At 36.4% G+C, this 26,981-nt stretch overlaps 1 protein-coding gene across 2 annotated transcripts; it reads right to left on the reverse strand.

The window, feature by feature from the left end:
- On the reverse strand, nt 1–25,518 carry LOC113493483 (junctophilin-2-like). Of its 2 annotated transcripts, XM_026871481.1 has the most exons (8): nt 25,141–25,518; nt 10,681–10,892; nt 7,964–8,232; nt 7,467–7,640; nt 6,559–6,893; nt 4,605–6,114; nt 1,603–1,809; nt 1–1,473 (listed from the first exon to the last, which is right to left on the reverse strand). In XM_026871481.1, exons 1-8 carry the CDS (start codon nt 25,368–25,370, stop codon nt 1,387–1,389), a joined length of 3,024 nt encoding a protein of 1,007 aa, XP_026727282.1. In that variant the 5' UTR covers nt 25,371–25,518; the 3' UTR covers nt 1–1,386. The 2 variants fall into 2 exon arrangements, with proteins under 2 accessions (XP_026727282.1, XP_026727283.1); XM_026871482.1 differs by lacking the exons at nt 4,605–6,114; nt 6,559–6,893; nt 7,467–7,640; ... (1 more) ...; nt 10,681–10,892; nt 25,141–25,518 and adding an exon at nt 2,642–3,942.
- Between the last annotated feature and the right edge of the window lie 1,463 nt (nt 25,519–26,981).

The raw sequence follows: 26,981 nt of genomic DNA on the forward strand, positions 1-26,981 counted from the left end.
TTGTTTTGTTAAAATATTTTATTTCTGAAACGTAGATAAAATCGATACAAGTAATTAAAATTCTTAGAGACATAACTTATATTCTTTACATAATAATGAAACTGTGAAAATTGTCTTATCAACTGTATATATAACCTTACAACGAATGTGCGCTTCAATAAGGTTCGTTGTAGGTGTATATTTACGTATCAACAGTCTCAAACGCACGCTTTCCATGCCAATATTAATAAAGTATCTAACATACCATTCATATAGTATTAACCATATAAACAATTCGATTACGAGAGAATTGACTTCATAGGTATAAAATGAAGATTAAATCTTGTATAAAAATTCAGTTTCGCTAGTTTTTTTTTTACAATTTTAATAGAATAGGAAAATAATGCACATGCATTTTATCTTGTCTTGTACATCTTGCAAGCATAACAACGTATCTACTTACAGGTAGGTATGCGTACTTTGTGTTATATTTGTAAAACTTTAATTAATAGCTTATATACAATTTTGAAACCAGTAGATACCTATAGCTATCATATTTTGTGCATTTATTATCACTCGGGGTACGCAATGTTTCAATCACTTATGAATCAACACAAACGAATCAAAATTGACAAATATTTTTATTATTTAAACTTTTATACGGCAACAATAACATTTAACTATAATATCGTCCCCATAACCAACTATATTTTTGGCGGAAATAATTTGCTCATACCTAATTTAGTCATTCTCTACAATCTGAATATATATATATAAGTAGGAGGCTACTAGACTGCCCGGTGGTCGCGCAGTGTCGGTGTAGTAAACTAGAACACCGGCGTTGTGCCATAAATATTATTTTTGTATATATTATGCATATTTTCTCCCTCATAAACAATCGACCATGAATTCTTCGAAATCTCTCTGGTTTCAAACAACACCTCAGTTGTTAAAATTACATTAAAGGCGTTAAGCTTCATTATAGAAGGCATAAATAAACCTACAATATGCAGGTTTATAGAACAACGTGCTTCTTACATTCGAAGTTTCCGGTAACCGGACACAAAACAGGTTCAATTCACTCCCGCACAAAACAAGTCGAAATTATTAGCTCGACGAAATATTTGGATAATGTTTTCACTCTTGTCTCGTCATTCTTTGCACACTTTCACAACGTCAAAGAAAAGTACACTAGCAAATTGAAGTCCTTATTGACAAATAAATACGTTTTCGTTGGATGTGTAAATGTAACTCTCATATTAACAAGGAACAAATAATAAATGTTATTCAAACATTTGTCGCACATCGAATAATATTTGGACTATTTGGTTCAAAAATTACAATTATTTACAAAAATGACGTCAACGACATCGGGAAGAAGAGGCGCAAGTGCGCCACACGCCGATGCTACGTGAGCAGCTTGAAGAACATGATGCCCAGAGAGATGTTGATGAAAAGCACTAGGATCACCAGCTGCTGCCGGGAGAACCAGTCCTGGAAGCGTATAACCAAAAATGAAACACAAATCACATAACTCATTGCTTCGTAGGCATTTCGTAGCAGTTTCGTAGCTGTTTTAACGCTTTAGTTTTGGTTCAAGTTATGGGATGTAAGTGTTCTAACCTTGACTTGCGGACTGACTAAGTAGAGCAGGGGGTTAGCCCTCAGTTTCTCGGTCTCCTCGTGCATGCGGCGCACCTCCTCGCGGCGCGCCGAGCCGAGCGCCGACACCTCCTCGCGCGACATGCCGCCGCCGTCCGGCATGCGGGGCATCCCCGCTACGTCAGGCAGCGACTTCTTACGTTGTAACGTCTGCGGCGTGCTTAACATCTACAGATAAAATAAATTATTACTTTCTGATCACTTTTTTTCTAAAAACTGGATAGAAGAAGTATCTGATCTATAAAAGTTTTAGTTAGGGTTTAATAGAAATAACCTTGACGGTGAAGATTGTAAGATAGGTATGTGTTCGTACCATAAACATAATAATTTTTAATGAGTGTTTTTGATGTAACAGATATAATATGATGTATAGATGTACAGATAGTAACAAACTGTCATTGAGCGTATTAAATCACAATGAAAACACATAAGCTTTTAGCTGATCTGCTGTAACTGGCTGGCGATAGTTATGTTGATAACATCTTTCACTTTGAAAACATCTATAAACTGTTATAAAGATGTATGTGTTGTTAAGTTTTACGGCAAAACGCCAGATTGCAAGCGGCGGACGTTACGCTGATTTATATGATCAGTATAAACAATTATAAATATTCTGATGTAAAGAGTTAAGAATATATTTGCATCGTTTAGGATGACTTGTTAGCTGAAAAGTAGTTTTTAAAGTTTTAATTTGTCAGTGTTGAATAAGTATTGAAACAATTGATCAATCGCTTTGTTAGATGTAGAGTTAGCATTTATGTGTACGTACTCACAAACTATGTTCTATGACCTTTAAACAGTTAAAGTACATGTATAATGGTAAAGTACACCTGCATATTGCAGTATTATGTCATTGTAATTGATAAGATGCGGGCTGCACGGGTTGCATCGTATATTTAGCAAGGTCTCCGGTATACCCCGGCAAAATACAGATGTTATGTGGTACGAAGTTTCGGACTATCTAACATACCGGTTAATGGAAATTTTGTATGAAATTTACCTCAACGGGAGGTACATTAATCCAACTCTCTGAGGCTCGCCTGGCGAGGATAGCCGGCGAACACATAAGATCTTCTTCATCATCTTCGTCCCCTTGGTACCACATTTTTTATTACACAATTTCATGTACGTTCAGTTATCACTAATCACAACTGCTGTATCCTTTGACAGCAATATCTAAGGGTCCACCGACATTGTATCGTTATAATTGATTCGCATTTTATTTATCGCGAGTGAATCTGCCTTGTGAGTAACTTTCGAAGGATTTTCTCGAGATTTTATGTATTTAGTTATATATAGCGAAGAGGTGATACGCGGAAAGCGGCTGCGAGTGACTGTCTCAATTTAGAAATAGAACGGGCTGAGCGCTGCGCGAGCCCCGCCGCGCCGCCCGCCAGCCGCCGCCCGCCTACAGCGTGTCATTACCAAACTTATGCGATGCCATGCGCACATCTATCGTGTCGCGACATGCATTACACACATCTACCTAAACCCATTACATTATTCGCTAACGAATACCTTACCACAAATACAACAAACCTCGTTTCACTGTTAAATAAATAAATCTACGCAGTCTGTATAAAGTTTTCGTTCCCTGAAATTTTTGTAATGATTTATCTTTAAACAGACGATTCACATAAAATACAGCAAGTTTCGATCTCCCATTACGAAGACGGAAAAACAATTTTGATGAGCAATATTTTGTTTACCTTTTATGTAAAAACAAAAGTGACATAGATAAAATCAATATTAAACATATTGTATTCGGGATTTAGTAATATTGTAAGATAGGTTTGGTGATAGGTATAAAATATTTTTGTTACAAACTTAGAACCATAGGATTTGTAGTTTAATGGACAATTTTTTGCAACGAGCTGCAGCCTTTTCGTAGCATCTGCTACGAATTGCTACAACGGTTATTAAAGGTCAATACGACTGAAGATAAGAAATATATTATCTGAAGATATTTAGTTTAGCTATACGGACATAGATCAGGTATTCTACCGATTAATAAAAACAGTATACGTTAAAAGTGCCCTTACACTCACCCTTTTTTTTGCTAATTCTGACGTCTTATCGTTTTACAAAGGATTTTTTGTGTCTTTGTCATCGTTCAGCATACCTTTTACTTGGATTTTGTGTACTTTTGGACACCAACCAATTTCAGAATTGAAGATGACGTTTGTGTAAAAATATTTGTTTATTTATTTTTAGTCACTGCTTCTTAGTTACCAACTCTTTTCTATGGTATCTAATTGTTGATAAAAATAGAAATATAAATCCACGAATTTTCATGTAGATAAAATATTTTGTAATATTTAATAGATAAGTCGTGTTATGATTACAAATTCGTCAGACTGGTTTTAATCAAAATTTATTGGCGATTATAAAAAGTACAACAGTACTTGTACTTACCAGAAACTGTTGGCACAGGATAACAAATTTTGGGTTTCCTTTTTTGTTATATAAAATTTTACTTTTTCATGATGATTCCTATGATTGAAACCTATTCTATATTTTAAAGTCTTTCTGGTGTCAATCATTATTTTTTCATATTTGCATGTACCTGACTTGACCTAGGTTCCATTTTAATATCTAGTCATACTTGATTTTATTCGTAGAAAAAAAGTTAAGCTATTATAAAACTGAGCGCTCTAGTTATTTCAAAATAAGTAGATCAGTATTCAGCTAAATCGAGAAACCACCCCATCATTCCTTAGGAAAAGACTTGGCTAAGAAATATAAACATAATGTCCCGGTCTTCATTGTTCTAAAGTTGTAAAATGATTGATTTTGACAATGACAAACAATGAAGTCGTCCTAATGGTTAAAAATACCATTCAGTATAACCGTTGACTGCGATAGGCTGATGATGATGATGATAACGGTTTATTTTTGATCACAGTATATCTTTGAGAATTACTTAAAAACGATCAAAAATATATTAAACATTTTCAGCCTACCTTCCGACCTCCGCCGCCACCGCCGCCTCCACCGCCGCCTCCTCCGCTTCTTATCGGCGCCGGTGGTGGAGGTTCTGGTAGTTGGGCCACGTACAAGCTTTCGGTCCGTTTGGGCTGATAAGGAGATGGTGATATTTCCTGACCAAGCGTCCGCTTTCTTAAAAGGGACTCCTCGAACGGTTGTGGCTCCCGCGATCCTGCACGGGAGGATATAGAGCCACGGCCTGTTGCTAAGTGACCGTTGCCTGCAGCCGGCGTAGCCGCACGAGACGCAGGTCGTGATGGGACCGCAGGCTGCGGGGCTACGGACCCTGCACGCGAACCTCCGCCGCTAGGAACCGCCTCTACGGAAGGCTGTCGCGACCGCCTTCCGTATCTATCTACGCTTGAATCTCGACTAGGAGGTCTTTTGTAATGATCAAAGTGGTCAATGGACGGTCGTGACCCAGGGGGCCTGGCGCCGTTAACGATTTCTTGTTCAGAAGGGGCAGTAGGTCGGTATCCCTGATCAGCAGCGCCTGGTTGGCGATATGCCTGATTATCAACCGTCGATTGACGGTACATTTGATCGGGTGCCTGGCCATATCCTTGTTGATCTAGGGACTGCCTATAATCTTGAGAATCCATAGGCTGCCGATATGCCTGCTGATTCATCGGCATCGGTTGTCGGCCCATGGGCCCTTCAGAGTGTACGTTACCGGTTCGAACATCGTTCCTGCCATATGCAGAAGAACCGCTATCCATGTAGGGGTTACCCTGCGCATCGTAGGAAGGTTGACCAAGTACGCTCTGTCGTCTGGGAGGAGCTTGTGGAGCGTTCCAGTCTTGTTGAGGTCTTTGATTTAGTTGCGGCCTAGAAGTTGAGGATAATCGTCGACCTTGATTGACATTTTGTTGGTTAGAAGGATCCATTTGCTGTTGATTTTGTAACGAATCTTGCCTATATCTATATGCAGGTTGTTGCTGTAGTGGAACACCTTGTGGCATGGATCCGTAGGGATTCGTTTGTTCATTTGGTAAGAAAGATTTTTGACTATCAGGCGAAGTTTGAGGTGATGCGTTCGCGGATGTCCAATTATCTTGATTTGACGAGTAATATGGGTCATGCGGAGGCCCGAGTGTTCTATTGTCTGTATTGTAGTTAGAACTGTTCGCCAGCCGCGGGTCTATTGACTGTATCGGTTTAGGATATTGCGCTGAAGGTCTCCTAGAGGGTACTGCATTTGGAGCTCTATTCTGAGTCTGAGGAATCTGAGAATGCATCGGAGGGATATGATTTGGAATGCTCTTTCCATCCAAGATCTTTTCAGATTCTTGTGATACGGGTGTTGCAACTTGTGCATCGTAAACCTTTTGTCTATATTTTTCTCTTAATCCTATTCTGTCAAAGCCTGGGTGCTTAAAATCTGGGGCGAACTGCTTCGCAGTAGCTTGCGCTATATCACAGTCTTCTTTTGCTTGGTCTGCCGCTTCGTCGGCTTGCTCAGCTTTTCCTCGAGCTGTGGCGGTTCTGCAACAATGAATAATAGAGTTAATTTTAAGTAGTAAGAAAAATACTAAGCTGCCGACTTTTATACAGTTAGTACCTAAGTAAATGTCAGTAATGGAATAACATCAATTAGATTGCACAGATACCCGAAAAGTTCATCTCAACATGAAACCCACTGTCCGCGAGGTGTCACAGGTTCCATCCCCGCGTATCACAAAATTGAAAACAAAACTTTAATAAATCCTAACCTGGTACAGTATTCGATAAAATACTTCAAACACAATAATAATAATAAAAAGATATCACCTTCCATATATTAACACAGTTCAATCAGATGATTTCTGTTTTATTCATTTTTTTTGTATTAAACTTCGCGGAAAGATACATTGTATCGAATCCCTTGCACCCTCAAGTGCAGCAGACAAATTTTCAGGAGGTTAAAACTATGTACGGGATTATACTAACCTAGAGATAGCTATATCAGCCTTCTGTAATGCTATTTTAGACGCACGTTGCGCAGCATTAACGGCTGAGTCCACACGTTCTCGGAATTTGGCGGACCGCATAAGGAACAAGTGTTTTCGCTTTTGGCTGGTGATGAGTACGTTGTTCTTATATTTGCCTTCTTCCCTAGTGCCGTCTCTGAACGTGGTAACGCCGTATCCGTACTTCTTGTTCGCCGACCATTCTCCCTCGTAGCGAAGGCCGTCACTGCGTTCGCTGATACCAAACCCAGTGCGTTTATCATTCTTCCATTCGCCCATATAAGTTTCTGTGACACTCGCATCCAGATGTTCATCCTGCGAAGATTTTTATTTATTAGTCCCACTAAGTGCTAATTACTTCTAGGTTCTACACTCATCATTGTTTTTTTTATCTGTGATACACAATGCCAAAGGAGTCTCGTAAAACAAAACCAAAACACAAATCTAGTTTTAAAATTTCTACTTGTATTATCTGTTACTGTAAAACGTTTCCACATTATTCGAGTTAGAACATCTTGCATTTGCTTATACATTCCCAGTTAGCGATTTTAATAGTTCTTTCACAAGATTGAATATTTTGGATATTATTCATACAAACGACATATTTTCCATTTCGGAGGGAAGTGCGTCATTGTTAATCAAGGGTTTCTTCTTGTTAGAGACAAATGTCACAATGCAGGTGACAATAGGTTAATTAAATTAGGACCACATTTTCACGCATATACAAGGTTGTGGATAACACACGGGAGAGAAACATAATTTCATGTAGAGCCATGCTAGCGAGGGTCTGGCCCGGGGGTGGACGGCAGTAAGATGGCATTGCATCAACATGCGAACGATTATGTGGGTGATGAATTTGTGATTTATACCAAATAAGTAAATTCCCACCTCGACAACAAAACTTGCGTTTGAGTTTGTATGCAAAGAGGCATGGGTCATAGCGGAGTGGGTGCTGTCTACCGAGGAGACCCACGAAGAGCCCGAGCCCCCCGAGCCCCCGGAGTGGACCGAGCCCGTGCCGGTCCCGTCCAGGTCGCCAACGCTGCGCTGTTTGCGCCATTTCTGAAAACATTTTATGTTGTTTTATTAAGTGGAGTTCAACTGCTTCGAGCAGAGGTTTACGGCGATTCATTTTTTACAAAAACTTTTTGGATTTTGGTTTTGTTAATTACTTAATTTAAAGGTGACTGTTTTAGTATAGCTTAGTTAAGCATAGTTAGTGTGCCTATGTCAATTAAAATAAATTAGATTGATAAGTTTCGTAAAGGAAGTTTTCAGTTCTTCTTATAACTGAGTAGTGGTCGTGGAATAAGCTATAGGTTCAAAATGACTGATGATGAATTACCTCAGTATTTAGATAGAAGTTGTACCATGTTTTCACTTACATGGAGCAATCCCTTTGGTTTTCCGACAAGCGAGCCACGTCGTCCGGAGGGCTGGTCTGATCTGACTGTGAGCACGAACCCGCCCCTCGCGTCGTCCATGCGTGTGGTGCGTTGCTCGGAGGGGTCGGCGCCACCCTCGTTGAGCGAGGACATGGAGCCGCGATGGCCGCGCGCGCCGCCTCGGTAGTGCGACGCCAGGCCGAACGGCGCCGACGTGCGGACGCCGTAGCCGTGCCGCAGCCCGCGCATCCATTGTCCTTGGTATGTGCCTGGAATTGTTTAACAAACATTTTAGATACGTACAAAAAAATATTGATGACCTGAAAATTGAATTCAGTTTGCTATTATTGAAATGAAATTCTCAAGACGGAGCTACGACTATAATTTATCCAACATATACCAGTGTATGCTGATTTTCTTTGTGTTTAACTGACTCTTCTATTATTTACATTTATCAGTTTCAATGCTTTTTAGTTATTGTTACTTTCTTGGTTTTCTTTTTACCTTTATTACAAAACTAAATTGCAAATATACTTATCATATTTGGCTAAACAATGACAAGAATCCACGTATAGCTTTATCGGGAATCACGCAATAAAATCAAATGCTATACAACAAATACAATGTAAAGACGTCATCAGATTTCATCCAATAGAGAATGGCCTTCAAACAATACGGAGAAACTCCAACCTAATCACAAAATCTAATGTATTTGTAGAGTCAAGAGGAACCCTTTTAAATAAAGCTATTCAATGTTAGAACTAATAAAACGACGTACGTACCTACCCACTATCTACATCTATGTGAGTATATAAAGACGTTGTTGTACCTAAGTACCTACTTGTTGTATAATAATTTCTTGTTCTTATTTTTAGGTAAGTGAGGGAATTTATTACCATTTTCACAAACGTTACCAATATTTATAGTAACGTTGGTAATTTTTGCATAGACGTCTTAAAAAGCCCTTCGAGATTCCTATACTTAGTTTCTCTCTAAGTATTATGATACCAAATTCAAAAATGTTTTGAGTATTAAATGATTGGTGGTGAAGTAGTCTTAACATTTGTGTGTAAAACCCGATAAAACGTTCCTACGTAGTCGCGAAAAACATTACTTTTATTGATGTTCTGTATCAATCATTTGAGAAAACATATGAAATATTACACCATGGCACTTCTTATTTTTCATAGTCAATCTAGCGATCGTCAATCATCATGCATCGTATGACGTCAATGGTGTTCATGTAGTGAAGTCGTGCATCAACGTGTCTTATGCGATACTTTTATATTAAATGTTCTACGGTCCTGTGTAATAAGGATGTTTAACCTACATAACCTACGTGCATCATTTTTTACGCCAAACTTCGTTATCCAACCTCTTTAATTTAAAGGAGACACTAAAAAAAGTGTTTTTTTTTTAAGTTCAATCAAAGTTTAAGAAGAGTTGGGTGTTGTAGTTATTGCATAAGCTCTTGTAGTTTGTATTAAGAACAAATGTAGGATTCGATTTTTAGAAAAATTGTAAGATGCTGTCCGATATAATGACGGTGGGATTGTATAGGTAATTTTTGTAATGCCTAGTATTAAATGAGTGGTCGACATGATTGTGTGTCGAGGCGGCGCGGCAGGCGTGCCTGTGCTATATTTAAACGGCGAGGGCCGCGGGCCGGTGCGTGGCGGGCGGCAGCGCACAGGGCCGCCTCACACCGATCATTCATCGAGAAAACTTCTGAAAAACTTTTATTGCAGTGCACGGGTGTATGGAACGAATGATAGACAGAACATAAGATATGAAGAAATGAACTTTTAAAAGAAAAAGTCTAATTTGAATGTACAACGACGACAACGACATCCACGACATTGAGCTACAAGTATTCCCTTCAAAAGATTTTGCAAGATATGATAAAAAGTCTTCAAAACTACAATAGTTGAAAAGTATGCGAAAAAGCTCTGAAAAGCATATTGTACAATATAGTAATTTTATGAATGACAAATCTTTATAGAGAATATGAGTCAGCGGTATGCCGTCAAGAACCATGACGTACTCTTACAATTTTACAGCCGATTTAGGATTTCCATTCACAGTAAAATGATGATGAGTAAAATTATTTTCGATAAGCTATCGCTTGGCACAATGCGAAACAAATGACATACACTAGTACGTAATACACGTGATGTGTATTGATAGGTGCATGCGTAATAGAACTGTCTAAACACTAAACAGTACCATATAAGTCCATGTATAGTCACGTGGCTTTCGCCTTCCCCATGTGCGCTATCATAATTACTAAATAAGTGGCACAGTTTAACTACCTCACCTAGTAGAAGGTAGTTAGTTGGAATTTATAATTCTGATGCTCACGTTGTTTACAGATATTATTTTCCAACAGCAAACATTACGCAAGCAAAAGGGCTTCCTTCCTAGTTCACGCCACTAAAATCTAGGTCATGAGGCGAACGCAGCGTATACAACAAACAGTTATGAAATTAATTTATTACAAGTAAGTATATAGAAGTAGCGACTCGGGCTAACCCGGATTTTCAGAGTTTATTTTTGGATTAAAACAATAGCTTTGTGCGTTATCATTGGATTAACAATAATGTATTATTTTCTTGTTACGAACAGACCTACCTAAGAATGCCATGGCCATGTAAACGTGATGTATTTTCGTCTGAATTCCAATAGTTTGGCAATGAAAGAAATTAGATAATACTAACCGCCATCAGCGTAGGTTTCTGATCCGTAACCGTCTTGCAGTCCATTGGCCCACGTGCCTTCGTACTTGGCGTTGCTGATCGTGCTCTGGCGCACGCCGTAGCGGCCCTTGTAGCCCTGCGTCCACTCGCCGCGGTACAGCCAGCGGTCGCGGGTCTCCACGCCCAGGCCGTGCCGCTTGCCGTTCTGCCATTGGCCTTCAAATGAGCTGCCACTGTAAAGTAAACATTGACATTTTAAATATTATATAAGTAGTCAAATAAGACCCAGAACACTAATTCCTGGAATTGTTCCATAGAGTCTAGGTAATTAGCCATGTAGCTTTTCCACGAGTACTTTAAATCAGAGGTAATTTACTATTAAAATTGTTGTCTGATCTTTGTATTCTGCTAGAAACAAAATAATCGCACCAATACTATTTAATCTCTGTGTGAGCCGAGCGTTTGCGTGCACAAGCGTGTCAGTTGTCAAGTTGGCAACGATTGCGCTGATACCATCAGTTACGTGGACGACAAGCGGCTAATTTCATCGGTTAGTGCACTCAGAAATTTGTAAATTTCAACGTTACAATACTAGCTTTATACTACTTACTAAATAATTCTGGGAATGGTCTGTATAGACTTGTAATAAAAGTCAGACCGATGTTCTCCCGGTGAAATATTGCCGTTTGTTCAATTTATATCTATAGTTCAGCAGAGCTCGCGCGAGGAGTATTGTTCAACGATTTTGTTCAGTCGATATTGTGCTTTTTATTGGGAATTCATCCTACGCCCAGCCGTAGGATGAATTTTTTTGAACCTAGTTAATAAAGCGAATACCCTGAGCTACATTTGACTTCTATGAAAACTTCACAACATTTATTCAAACCTGTATGATTGGCATAAGAAACATAGTCATAAAAATGATTAAGTAGGTTCTAAGATGGTAGGTTACGTAGTAAGTATTTTCTAAGATACCTAGACGCTGTATCGATTAGTATGTAGATTTTAATATAAGCGTCACATAAAGATCAAACCCAACATGAAAGTTGTGCGCCGGTCTTACGACCCATTAGAAATGTATAATTTCAGTTTGTCAAAATGTTCCGATTTGACTGGTTGGCAAAGAGCTCATGGTTTTCCGTCTCGTATAGGTGCCGCATATAACCCGTCCTTTATATCCTGCTATCTCTAGCCTAATCCGCCGCCTGCCATGCTTTTGTAAAGCACAAAAACTACTATTTCGGCTAGCGGCTAACATGTTTAGCCCAGTCCTAATAAGACTCTAAACAGCAGCATTTTTTATTAATTAAAAATAAAGAGCTAGATAATTGTTTTTGTAATCACATTAAGTATCAAACATTTTTGAGTAGTTGGTTAATTTACTTTAGATAGTACAATTACTTAATTGTATTAGTGTAAGTATGTAAACGCATTAAGCATTTGTTTATATCGGCGTCGTTTACAAAGCGATTGTCCTTCACTAGGAAACACTAGAAATGTGGCTTGCGAGCTATCTAATAACGTATTTACGTATGTTTTACAACAAGATGAATACCCATATTGTCAAGTGGTTAAATGGACTCGATGTCTCGATGTCACATGTCGCTTGAAATTATAATACGAGGATTTACTAATACGTCAGTAGAGATATATATCGCTTTAAAATAAAAACGTGTTCAACATCTTTTGTGTCATCTTGTTAAATGTTATCTTATTTTCACTGTATTTTCTTTTAAAAACCTCGATCTATGGTGTCTTTTTCATAATGTCATGTCATGTGTTTGGATATTTGGGTTTGTACTTTAAAAGCTGCTTTCACACGTTTTATGGCATCAAGGAATCGTTGCATAATGTAATCTATACTAATATATAAAGCTGAAGAGTTTGTTTGTTTGTTTGTACGCGCTAATCTCAGGAACTACTGGTCCAAATTGAAAAATTATTTTTGTGTTAAATAGACCATTCATCGAGGAAGGCTTTAGGCTATAAACCATCACGCTGCGACTAATAGGAGCGAAGATACAATGGAAAATGTGAAAAAAACAGGGCAGGTATAAATCATAACTTATATCTTCTACCCACGGGGACGAAGTCGCGGGCAACAGCTAGTTGAAATATAATAGAGAAGAATCTAAACTGCCAGTTAGCAGACACACGCCTTTTGGCCCCTCCCACCCTTTGAACGGAAACAATGAAGAGAAAAATAGCCCCTGACCTAGAAAGTGGGCGCGCAGTTAGAAGCTATAGTTACTATTAAAATCAATCACTCCCTGAGCTTGTTCAGTTAGTCGGCAGTTAGAATAGATAGTATAGCTATGCATACTCCTTAGTACTAAAAATAACACCAATTAAAACATCGTTAATTTTGGCTAGTAGGTGAAACTTCTGGCGCTTTGAGTAGTTTATTTTTAACACTATCAGGGCGAATTTATATTAGCTTTTATAAGAGTTAGATGTACACTAAGGGTCAATCGACGAGTAGTTTCAATATATTCATACAAACGTTATGCATCGCTTAATGACTCGTTAGTACCTACCTACGTACAGTTGTCAAATACTATCAATAGACCAAATATTTTCCCGGTGAAAGACAAACCCGTTTAGCTGCCAAAGCTATTTTTTATAGAATCAAAAGTTGGTAACGATAATGAGCGTCGGAGCCCGTATTCACTGAACAAGGGAGCTTTATATTGGCTAATAAAGCTGAATCATTGCATACAAACCGAAATGGACACGTGTGTACTGAAATTCCTTTTAGTTTTTATTAGTTGCGGTAAGATAATGGATTGGTCTGTTATGCAGATGAGTACGGACGGAACAACTCGAGCCTAACCTCTATTTATAACGCATGCTACCTACATATGTACGTTCGTTACGTGTTGCGGTAACGTAACTGAATATTACAAGCAAAACCAACAGACTTCACTGTGAAGAGTTAACCTTGAGCACACAAATGAGGGCGGTCGCTAAACCTGTAGAGTCTACAGTTCATTTTCTACAGGTAACAGAACCCAGGTATATCAGGAAAATAATGTAATAAAGTTAGTAGCTAATTATTTGTGAACTTCTTCGGTTCCATTTTTCTCCTTGTGTGGTTTTTGTTCTGAGCGTCTGATTTAATATGAAGAGTCGCTGCAGTTACTAAATGGCTGCTTAGTGCTTTTAGAAATGTAGTAAAATATAATACGCATTACGATACTTTTCTAAATTGTCAAATTTTTTAGAGACATTTTAGTTTTCTTTATCAATAAGATTGGTGTTTATGTGACTTTCTTGATTTCGCCATATCTTAATGCCTCATCATCATCACAACCCTTCTTGGTCCACAGCTGGACACAGACCTCTCCCTTTGTATATTTATGATTGTACGAATGTTACAAAGCATTGTTAGTATCCATATAACTACGAATACGTAGATACCACTAGCTTGTTTAGTTTTTTTATTTGATAAGACAAGAAGCAAGTGCATGCTCAAGTTTTGATGTTAGGGTCACATAGAATATGTATATGTACACATACTTAAATATAAGAGTTACTAGTAGGTGAGGTTTCAGCAAATCTCCGACATTTTCGAATATTATTATCAATATAATGGACTTTCGTAATTATTAATGCAATAACTGTTTCCTCACGCGTATTTATCGAGATCGCCCGACTAGTTTCAGATACAACCGGAGTCCTTTATCATGATTGACACGACGGCAGGACCGGGAATCGGACTGTTCATGTTTTATAGTTATTTTCGAATGTTACAGAGGGTAAGTAGTACTTAGTTTTAATTGTGAATTATGTGCTTGTTACAGTTCTGTTTTACTACTTAACCTCGAGTTTGTAAGCACAGCGCGATTCACAGCGTAAAGCTTCATAAAGTCACGTTTCAAGTCTTATTATTATGCACTGAAGTACTTTTATAGAAGTTGTTATATTTTTGCCAATTGTGGCGCTACAAACGCAAATCGTGTCTACTTAAAAGTGTTTTATAATTTATGTATGAGATGTAAATGCTGCACTTATGCAGAAATATGTGAATGTCAGTTATTTCTTTCCTGCAATGCATAAGCGGCAGAGTGTAATGTGTCTTCAGTGTCTTGATGATGGGTGAGAGAATGTTAGAACATAGAAATTACCATTGTTCCTAGCTCTATTGTATTTATGTAGAAGATAATAGATTTTTTTTACCTTTAACCTTTAAATGTCTTAAGGAGGTGACAAGAGTTGTCAGTTTTATTGACATAAAAACTTTTTTTCTGTAAATTCAGTAAGTGAACTGTATGTTGGTCCATTTATTGTGTAGTTTTTTTTTAAAAAATTTAGAATTTTCCTCAGAATTGATTTCATTTTGTGGCAAGCATGATATTCCAGTATAACTTGGTATGTTTATTATACTAAAATCCACAATGTCGTAAAGTCGCCTGGATTCCTGGGCGTGTCTTTAATTTTAAATATTTGTGTATAAGTAAAATAATGATAAAAAAATATCACTAATTTATGCCAAAAAAGCTCAAAACACTAAATTTTATTTAATTCACAAAACAAATAGAAGACAGGCAATTAATAATCCTAAGGTTACAATTTCATGCAAACTAATTTAATATTAATAGGTAAATGTAATTATTGTGAAGGTCTTACATAACTTGTGACAAGAGCAAAATAAATAATTCCGGCACAACGTAATGTACCTATCTACTGTTGGAATACAATTCGTACGAAAAAAAAAATTGAACTTGAATTTGGAAGTGCTTAAAAAAACAAACATGGCGCAGTTGTGTTGTTTTACTTTGCGTAGTCTTATTAAGCAAGTATCAGCTCAAGGCTCTAAAATCCCTTATTATAATGTATACTGCTTAGTGAATGTTAAGTTAAAGTAAACACTAATTTTATTAACAAAATCTAAACCATTTGTTGTTTAGATTTTTTTGTAGGAATAAGAGTAATTATAATTTAGCATTCTTGCCAGTGCCTAGGAGTCCTTTTGGCAAAATGGTGAGTATTTATCACTAGCATTTCATTGTTTTTGTTAAAATCTCCAAACAGTTGTAGGTGTCTCAAAAAGTGCCCACAAATCTATATCTATAGATACTAATATATAAAGCTGAAGAGTTTGTTTGTTTGTTTGAACGCGCTAATCTCAGGAACTACTGGTTCGATTTGAAAAAATATTCTATAATTTTTGTGTTGAATAGACCATTTATCAAGGAAGGCTATAGGCTATATAACATCACGTTGAGAAGATATAATGGAAAATGTGGAAAAGACGGGGAAAATTCTAACCACGTGGACGAAGTCGCGGGCAACAGCTAGTCTTTCATAAAAATGTCATATACTAGAAATTAAAGCGAGGCTCGTTGTTCTGTTACAAGTAAATTCTTGCTATAACGACTAATATATTTAACAATGGAACTCCTGTTCATAGATGAATCATTAACCTGAAGAATGTAAAACAACAAACATAACGAAGTTAAATACGTCTATAGACTTTAGTATGAACTATGAAGGTTACATACAAAACTTACACGTGTAATCTTAGCTGTTGCGTGTTTTGAACGTAATACAAAATTCCTTTCATAAGGTTCGTTAGGTTCAAAAGAATTAAAAGGAAAATAAGCGCAAAGTGTTACATTGATTTAATTTCAAGTGTAGAGTTTTTTTAAATGTGCCTGTATTCAAATTATAAAGTATGAATTTAGTATATTTGAGTACTTGAAAAGCTTCTAGGGGTTATTTACCACCAGTGTGTGACTGTTGCGATTGTGTTAGCGAGACAGATAGCAACGTGGTTTAAAGTTGCATCTCTTTTCCACAAGAGCATCAGTCATACTAAAGAAGGTGATGGTAGACCCTCTGTACCTTCAATTAAACCGCAACACAATACTTAGCTACAAAAAAGATTCATTAACTTGCTCAAGATTATTGCTAGCTACTTCATTAGCCGTTGATTAAGCTTCGTGCCACCAAGTTTTAGTAATGCACGAAAACTCATGTTTGCATTTACTTTAAAAAATTAAATAATTACTATTCCTTCATGTACCTAGACTTTTAATAGCCCAAATGCTTAACGACTGTTTAGGTCACGAATTTTAAAATACCTACATGATTTTAGTGCTTGATTCTTGATAATCATGTCAACGTGGTAAATAATATTTAAAAAGAAAGTCAAAGTAGAGTGTTTTTTACATTCTACTTATTCATTTTCCAAACTTAGTTTGACTTCCAATGTGTCTTGTGGTCAAAACCATAATTATTGAATCCATGACTATGTAACTCTTCTGAGGAAAACACATTTCTTTCAAAATAGGTTTATACAATTACGCTCTAATAAAATAAAAGTAATATTAAAAATGAATTATAAAGATAATTTTCGTCGAATACGAGCACTAACACAACCATTATTACGGTATTCCCTTTTTGCGTCATTATAGCATGCTGCCAATATGTTAAAAGTTACGTCAACTTCTAAGGAATCGCAATCAAATCGATGGTGTAGGTGTAATAAGGTTTCATAGGTCACAGTGGCGCAGGTTCAATGCCAATGTCACCAAGGGGTGGAGGTAGGTCGGAATACCATCTATGCTTCGGTCGTTCACATTTACAAGAAGTTATGAACTAACAGGAGTTATTGGATGTTATTGGCTGTTATATCGACTGTTGTCCGGGTTGTAGCAATATAAATGTTCAAGGTGTAAACCATCGTAAAATGTTCGCTTGTTCTTTTGTTTAGTAAGTAATATGTATTTAATGGGTTATTGTTATTATTTGATTTGTTATTATTTCCAAAAAGAAAAAACATCTCGAATAGATAATTAAAATAAAATAAAAAATTACAGGTGTCAAATAAATTATGGTACATGTTTGTATCCTGTTATTCTCTCAAATTGGACGTTATAGACCACTTAACAATAAACTTATACTTTATTGTTGATTTTCATTTAATTATGCAATAAAACCTCATAACGAACAATCAATTGGCGAAAATAATAAAATGTTTAAGATCTTGTAACAAGCTTCAATTTCATTTAAAGGAAATTCCCGAAGTTAAAACCTTCCTTACCTTTTATTTTTATTAAAATTTCGTAAAAAAGGGAAGCCGGTAAAACTAAGCATGAAATTCTGAAAACAGGTTCTTGTTTCTTCAGTCTTTGTTGAAGTTGAGGCAATTTACCGGGTATCTTACAAGAGAACACAATTAATGACTCGCAGTCTCGGTACATACAAATTCATTATGAATTTTACCTTCTACGAAGTCAATTACACAGTTCCCGAAGTTAAATTGTAAATGAGAAATAAGCTTAGGTAGTTAGTAGAATAAAACAGCGGGTTTTCATTCAATTTAATTTTTGGAAGGACTTGAATTTTCTCATCCTTCTCTATCCCTTTTTTAAACCTCGACGCAAAAAGAGGTGGTGTAAGTTTGAGATGTCGAATTAAAAGACCACAATTTAGTTTATTTTCAATTAAAGTCAAATTAACGAACCGGTCGCGCTGGAGAAATTATGGAGAGGCCTATGTCCAACAGTGGACTGCTATAGGCTAAGATGATGATGATGATGAAAGTTAAATTATGAGCCAATGTATACATGTTTGATATAAATCGATCAAGGCGTTTTAAATTTGTGGAGGGTGATTTTTTTTGTTGTGGTTTATAATCTTTGAATTTTATCACTGTACGTATTGTTTTCATATAAAACGACCATAGTGCGCAGAACCTTTAAAATCCGTTTACTAACAAAGGAAACGCATAATACAGAATCATTATAATTGTATTCGTAGAATACATCGCAATTCTACTAAAGGCTGTCATAATTTAAATAACGATTCTGTGAGTGTACAAAGAAACACTCCCTGAAAGAAAAGGGTATTCCACAACAAAAAATCATTTACTTCATATAAATTTTGATAAGTTGATGACAATTTTATAAATGCATAAGCCAAAGCACATACAGCCTCTACGAAACTTAGAATCAACATAAAAGTAAAGAAATTCACTTTTCAAATGACGGTATGACCACAACAAATAGTACTTAGGAAATACCTCAGCATTAACCGCGTATTAACCGCGGCTTTTATTTATAACTAGCTGTCTGCCCGCAGTATCGCATGCTTATGAGATCTATTGACGTCATTCTGGTACTACAACACGCGGTATTGTCTGCTATGTCTAGATTTTGTTTTGATTTCTGGTATTCAATGTGATTGGGAACAATAGTTATCTACGAATGTGCCTTTGTAAATGGATAGCTATTTGTGTTTACTCACCTAGATTTTACGGAAGGATTTTCCTTTTAAACGATTTCTATGGTCACAATAGGACTGCTTTGGTCATAATAAATTCTTCCTGCGTCTTAGATTAGCAGTAAATATTAAGGTTAAAGTCTGCACATAGGTATTGGCCACTATATATTCAGTATGTCTTATTCATATAGCTTATACGTATATTTGTATAGTTTATGTGCAATCAGTTTAAGCCTTTGACGGAGCTTAAACCTCGAAATTTATCAGGTAAGCATGGTTGCTTACTTGATAAATTTCGAGGTTTCTGCTGGTGCATACCTATCCGAGAATATTCAGTTTTGAAGAAGTGAGTATTTCATATTATATGAATTCGGAAAAACATTGGTGAAATAAAAACGTTACAATTACAAACTATGAAGGTCCAGCACTATTTGTATACTTCGTAGATACATACATAATATATGTGAAATACCATATTTATTTTAGAATGGCAAAGAACATCGCGTGATTAACTATCCTCGCATGTCGGCCAAAGTGTTCAGTAATGATTCAACTTAATGTTACATTCTTTTTTTGCCGACTAATATACATAGTTTTACTATAAAGAGCAGTTAGCAAGTAACATTTACTTAACATTAAAAAGTTTAACGATGCTTAAGAAGTTAGCGAAGGATTTATGAGAAGCAAGGTGCTTAGTCATAGTTACCGAAAAGCCGGTAATCCGCTCAAATGGTGACTAGGATCTTGTTATCATTTATACAATGTTGGGAGTAATGTGTCAAAAGATATATTATAGGTGTAGACTAGTATTGGCAGGCCGCCTGCTAGATAAATTACAGATGAACAGATGACATCACAACTCCTGGACAACGATAGCGAATATGACTCAAAGATTTGTAAAACGGATTTTGCAAGAGGGAAAGAGCATGTTTCAGTAAAAGTCCTTGAATATCTCAGCACAGTACACAGGAGTAGTACAGTTTCACAAGTCACAATAGTCTTCTCCCTAGACATTCTATCTTTGGAGTTACATCATGGAGCTTTGGACCAGTTGATTACTTGCATAACACGAAGGTATTTATATTAATTATGATGAAAAACATCATACGAGATTACTAGGTGTGCTCTATCTCCCGCTGCCATCAACCCTTGAAAATTGCCTAAAAAGTTGACTCTTATAAACTTCTTTTCAATGAGAGGTCTGACGTGCTTTAAGTTTCTAAGGTTGAAAAGATATATTTGCTGGAGTTTGTTTCTTCTTCCTATCTGTATTGACTATTTAAATTTCCAAAATTTTACGCCAACGTTGGAATTAACTCCATCCATCCATAGGTCATAAATTGTTTTTTTGAATTTAAGCTGTAATGATTTAAATACTTATACATAAAGCAAACGCACTAGCTTCTGCTCCGTTAATTAAGAATAAACCGTAGCTACAGAAGAATTTAATTAGTACCGTCATGTCAGTACATGACGTGTACCTTCTATTTCCAAATTAAAGTAAGACTCTCCTTAATTTGGCCGTTACTACGTAGTACGTACAAGACCTGAACCTCGCTAATTGCTTTATTGCTGAAAGACGTAGGTAACTACTTGCCTAATACACTCAAAGGCCAGTTATTTTTCTGAAATTTAAGAAATCTATAGTATTTGTATTTTTTACTTCGTCTCTAATATATAAATGTAAACTAAAGGAATAAAAAAAACCATCAAAACTCTTTATTGACATATAACATTGAACTACTCTATGAAAAACCAAGAAAACTGCAGTCTAAAATTGAGAACAGTAAGTTACCTTACAGATCTAGTTATTGGATTCCGATAAGTTGACTGCTTACGACTTTCTCGGTCTTTTCCGAAAGGAAATCTCAGATCAAATAAAGCGAATTTATTTAGTACTGGCCAAAATCCCGAAGGTCAATTATATACTAAAACAAAGGTCGTATGGAAACTAACACTAATAGAAAAGCAAGGTCACCATGAAAATCCCTCGGGTTTTTGTAATAAATTTAGCCACACACAAAAATATTGTTATGTTGTTTGGTAGTTAAAATGTAATTAACAATCGTAGTAATGTTATTAGTCTTTTACGGCTGATGCTGTCTGCTCTACATTATTATCAGTAAGTAGTCGCGTTTTGCTGATAGAGCATTTGCTTCTACCATTTGTATGCTTTTGAATCCGGTATTTTGTGGTTCATCGGACTTTTTCGTTCTGTAGCCGAATTTTCGCGAATTGGGTAACGTTGGACCACGTGTCCTGCCCTACCCTGTTTTATATAACTAAGTAACTGTTTTCACAATTTTTACCACTGGGCTTCGTAAGGTAAGGGTTTCGCGCTTATTGCATTACGCAACAGCGAGTACGAAAGATCTTTGCGTCCCTACCAAGTTGAACAAATATTAAAAAAAAACATAATTAATGAGTTAAATATCCTTAACGGAAAATTACAATGATTTAGCAATATGGCTGAACCGTGAAAATCCGCAAGATGTAAGTGCTTTGGCCTGAATTCAGCTTCACAGTTCACTAATGATGGCTCAGCGTTAAGTTTAATCCATTTAGAAAATATGGTTTATGATGTATAACTAGGATTCATGGGTTCAATAATTCACGAAAATACAACGGATTTGAAATGAGAATTCTCCTTTTGAGCGAAGCAATAAAAATAGCTAGAGTTTACCAAAGTACACACGCTGTTCGTTACGACTAACCAAGAGTAGAAACTTTAATTTATTGATCCGGAAAACACACCAGTCTAAATAATTGCTTTCCAAAGGTGAAAACAGGGCATCAAAACAATGCGCAAAACCAGAAGATTATTCAGCTAATAAAACCGGATCTTATTCAGAATTACTTTCCTCGAAGAGGTATAAAGAGCAACTTATGTTAATATTATGCGGAATGGTATACGATCATTAATTTGCCAGCAAAGAGGCGACCCTGACATTTTTATGCTGTCCTGAAATGTAGAGTTCATGACCCATTTTTCGGGAGCTCTGATTTAATTTCCCGTAAAATCAAATGATTAACAAGATTCCAACAAATATTTATATCATTATAGTTTATTATAGCTAAACCACGATTGTTGGTATTCACTGCGGGTAAGAGCTTTTGGACAACGAAGTCTCAAAATCGTTGTCTACATAAAATTTTATGTTATTAGCAATGACATTAAAATTTTATCTTTACGTTAAACAGAAAATCGAGTGTTTGTGATCTCCCAGAAATTAGGATACGATGAGAATACGCTGTTGTCGATTACACCAATAATGATTTTATTATAAAAATAAAGCAGCTGCCTCTTTATATAGATTAGCACCCAAACTCACGATAAAACTCGTATGTATATTCTCGCGTGCCAAATTACTGTACTTATAACGAAATACTTTGTATTTTAATGTGATTCGTAAAAGTAATTAAATCTCAATCAGTCGCCTTACAGAAAAACAATGATGTTATGAATCAAATTATATTTTAGTCGGCTGCAAAGAATTAGTCACATTTCAGACATAACTGTGAGTAACGAAGGGAAACAGCATTATACGAGAGGGTATGAGTAAACTATGATTTTTGAATAAACCGGATACCCAAGTAGTTGAGGTCACCACGACATACCTACAATTGTTGACAAGTGTTTATGTGATGCGCGAATGCTAGCTTTAGAGCAGGAGAGTTTAATTAAAAAAAAAACGATAAATTGCAAGTGAACTGACTCATGGCTCCAAGTGACTCTCCTTTATCGATCACAGTTAAAGATATATTAATTTAGAAAAAGTTAGCTTATTACAATTAATTATTTAAATTGTTCGTGCTAACAATCTGACAATTAAAACTCATGCGTTCAGCGTATAAGTTTCCGAGCTTGTCAATGATTGAGGATTGTCCGTCATTTTATAGGAAATGGGTCATCATTGGGATTGGCACATTATTTCCGACGGGCAATGGTTGTAAAAAGCTTGCTACGTACATATGTTTTAAACGTTTGCTTCTTTGTTCTATGTGAAAAAAAAAACGGAGAAAGAATAGAAAAATGATAGAAAACAACATTAAACAATTTTAATCCATTAAGTCTTATCCGATAGTCTCCTTCGTTTAAACTTCTACATCATCAGCCTTTATTTTGTAAAAAAAACACGTTTATAAATCGATAACTAAGATTTTGTTTACCTACCAACTCTCATCAGTTAAGATCTTCAAGAGAAATGAGTCAGAATTGTAAATAATTAAAATAAATTGACTACTCAAAAGACTACATTCGTATTTGGAATTAAGAAATAGGAACCTTTCAATGTTCCGGAATGAAAATTCATTCAGTTTTCCAATTAGATGAATTGAAAGGTCTTTGTTCTTTGACTTTTATAATGACGACTCATCGCGATAAACGATAGGAAGTGCGTTTGAACTTTAGATCAGCACCCAGATTAGCTAAATTAATTGATATTACCGTCCCAATTGCCTCGATACAAACAGAAAGTAAATTTATGAACCGCTAAAAAGGTAGCTCCAAATCAGATCACAGATTGGATTCCTAAGAGCTGTAGTTCATTGTTTCCTTAATTACACTAAGTCCCTATAGCCATATATATTATATCAAAGAGGCGAATTGCCATAAGGGTTTACTTATTCATAAAATTACATTGTGGAGCTCGAATCGGGGGATGAAACGACCAACTTAAATTGTTGCAATATTAACAGAGGCAGACGTGATTGCGATTTTAATATTAAATAATAACACCGTTTGTTTACTATTGATTAGTTTCCTTCTTGAATATCCCAGATATACAAAAGATCTCATTTGTTTGACTAAGACTGCATTAACATTAGTGCATGTTACGGACATGCTTTAAATTTTACAATTCAGGTTTTAATGATGCATGATGTATAGCTGTAGTCAGAATAAAATGTGGTGCCGTTGCCAGACCTTCCGGTTAAATCAGAGCAAACTTATACCAATGCGAACTTTTATTAGGTCATTGCACCGACGAATAAGTTTGCCACTGTCCTATTCTTATTTCTCATTGCTTAATATCTGGACGCAACGTTTAGCATTATTACAACATTTAATTGTATTTAATTAACTTGCCTCTTTGTGCTCGTATATTGTACATCAGAATGATCTTAGTTGCCGTGACCACTTAATGATCTTGAAATATGATCAGTCAACTCAACCAGTATTATTTTATTATCCTTATGATGTAAGATTTACATTTGTACATACATACAGATTCGTAAATTTTATACTTTTGCAAGATGAAATGAAAAACTATAAGATAATTTTATTTCTCGGGGATGAACTAATCTAAATAAATTAACGGCGGACTTTTGGTGAATATCCATTATTTATCAATGACAACAAGTCAATAGTCTGTCTAATCATGCCTTTTCGGTTTGTTCATTAGTTTATTTAAATAATAGATTCAGTAATTCAAAATTTTCCAGGCAACAAAATATTGAATGAGGAAGGTGAAATCATCAATTCAGTAGAATATCTAAAATAAGACTATAAAGTCATAAACGGGTAACTGTAAGGTTCGGATGTAAATTAGGTCGACGGGTTAATTCGCAGGCACTGGCTTTTGATTCATACGCAGTAGAATACGTTTGAGATGACCACTAACCATTTTATACATTGAGTTGTAGAAATACATATTTTTTTACTTTTATGAAATTTCGTCCTGTAGTATGATTAAGAGAGCAACTGAAAACGTGAGCCTCCCAACACGTGAGCGCCAGGAAACCAAAAGACTGAAGAGCATTAGTTAAGTGTATACATTGTTTATAAAATAATATTTGTAATAGAATTATTAAGCTATAGCATGCACAATTGTTATGTAGTCTTTAAAGGGTCTTAGGACTAAGTTTCGCTGCAACTGTCCAATTAAAAATCTTAGCCTCCTAGGCAATTTGTAAATTCAATGTGCTAAATTGTTTCAATCAAAGTTTATGAAACCATGTTTCCTAGCCTTCAATTTATTGGTCGCCTAATGGATCTGTCTCCAGCAATGACAAGTCAATTGACACCAGGCTTTACTATGATATGATTCTGTTATCACGTGTTGTTATCAGTGTCTACCGATCGATATGAATATTTTCGCTGAGATTGGGCCATGAGGCACTTTCACCGCCGTTACACGCGTTTTCTAGCGAAACACCGAACTCAATTATTAATAGCAGCCTATTTTTGGAGCGGCTTCGGACGCGAATTTGCGCTCGGGCGTGTGCGAGGCCCGGGCGAAGTCACTATCTCACCTGGGCCAGGTGTAGACACCGGAAACTTCAAAGCCGAAGTGCCAGGAGCCGGCGTAAGCTCCCTGCGCTTTGGGTCCAGTACACACACCATGGCCGTGCGCCTTGCCGTCTTCCCATCCACCACAATATGTACCACCATCGTCAAAGTCGAAACGGCCACCGTTGAGGCCACGCTGCGGGGGGTTTCCGCTAGCGGCGTGCGCGGCGTCGGCTAGCTCGCTCGGCTGCATCACGCGAAACCGTGGTGCCGCGGAGGGGAGGGCCTCCCGCGCGCACCCTCCACCGAGCTCGCGGTATAAATAAACATCAGCTGGGCATGTCGCGCCGTGGCGCGCCGCCGAGTGAACACCACTCCGGTCCTGCGCGAGCAGCACTGCGCGCCCGCGAACCGCGCGCCGCCCGCCCGCCGCGCCCCGCCCGCCCTGCGCACTGCCTGCTGTACGCAACTCTCCGCGCACCGCCACCCTGTCGCCACAACAACTTACATTGCTTTTCTATATTACTTGCCCTAAATTAAACAAAATACCTCTGCTAGACGCCGGATAAAACACAGCTGATAGGATGGTTCATTCTCGCTTCACTCTTTTCCTTGTTTAAACTGAAAATCCTGGACTTCCAGGATGAATGTACCTAATAACAATGATTAGCTTGTTCGTCTGGACCTTCACTCAATCAATGTCTTTAATATATGTGATCATGTCATCTTTGCATAATCTGCAATATAATCTAGGTTATATAAAATATATCTATTAAATCAGATTAAGAGAGCTGATATATTACCTTTACTAAGTCTCTATCGAAGCTTTCTTATAAACCGACTCTAAAGATATCCTTTAAGATAAGTGTGATCTGAGGCTTCAGAAAGTGGCATCTTTATAAATTATCATGTCATGAGCTTAATGATTTCTCAGAATTTGATAGCCATTAAAACTCAGCAATAAACAATTTCTTAAATAAAAATAAGGCTTGACTTCGTCCTTTTTTCACATTCTTAGATAACGTATCTATTGATCGATTCTATGATCAATCCTACTACAGCAGATACTCAACTATTTTCTGGAACCCAGTAAACAAATATCTCACTTACACAGTAGAACACTTAAATTTTCAAAATAATATTTTTATCTCTCTTTCTGAGTTCCAGGGTTCTTGAAGATTTAATTATATTGAAATTGAAATTCCTCCCCAATTTTGGCATGTAGAGGCTTAAAATCAGGGTGAATATTTAAATTTCTTAGATGATAATAGCTGCAATCTAACAATACATTCTTATCAAAATTGTGTTGAAGATTAGTCGGAATAGACACACAAACTTTTTATTCGAAAATATAATAGGAATGGGTTCTTTCTAAAGTATCACTTAGGTCACATTTTATGTTTACAATGTGTAACTTTATGATACTGATTAAGTACTGTAAATAATAAGTGTGACATGTGACTAAAAACGTTCAGTAGATACCTATTATATGAAGGTGCTAAAAATAATGAACCTATGTACTATAAAGCCATCCAAAGGAAAGAAAAACTATTGAGATAACTGTTAAAAAAAAAGATTAATTGTCAAAAACACTTATTAGGTACCTACTTTATTTTGAACAAGTCTAATGACTATGCAAACATTTATAAATTATACGGTTTGTTTGTATTAGATACATACTACAACAAAGTACAAACGAGATTCATTCAAAGATATATGCATAGCTAGGTTTTTCGTGAAAGAATAACAAACAACCGTACATTAATACATATAAACTTTCGCGTTTATAAAATTATTGTGATTATATTCCTACAGAAAGTCACATGTAATTATTAAGTAATGAAATTGTAAGGTTTATCTTCTA

Source organism: Trichoplusia ni, chromosome 4, assembly GCF_003590095.1.
Source record: "Trichoplusia ni isolate ovarian cell line Hi5 chromosome 4, tn1, whole genome shotgun sequence".
NCBI classification, from domain to species: domain Eukaryota; kingdom Metazoa; phylum Arthropoda; class Insecta; order Lepidoptera; family Noctuidae; genus Trichoplusia; species Trichoplusia ni.

Excerpts from the sequence above, each read along its gene's own strand:
- LOC113493483 (XM_026871481.1), bottom strand. The coding sequence starts at position 25,370 with ATGCAGCCGAGCGAGCTAGCCGACGCCGCGCACGCCGCTAGCGGAAAC. Across the intron at positions 6,894-7,466 it reads ACGCAAGTTTTGTTGTCGAG|GATGAACATCTGGATGCGAG; the intron begins GTGGGAATTTAC and ends AAATCTTCGCAG. Across the intron at positions 1,810-4,604 it reads GTGGCGGCGGAGGTCGGAAG|ATGTTAAGCACGCCGCAGAC; the intron begins GTAGGCTGAAAA and ends TTTTATCTGTAG.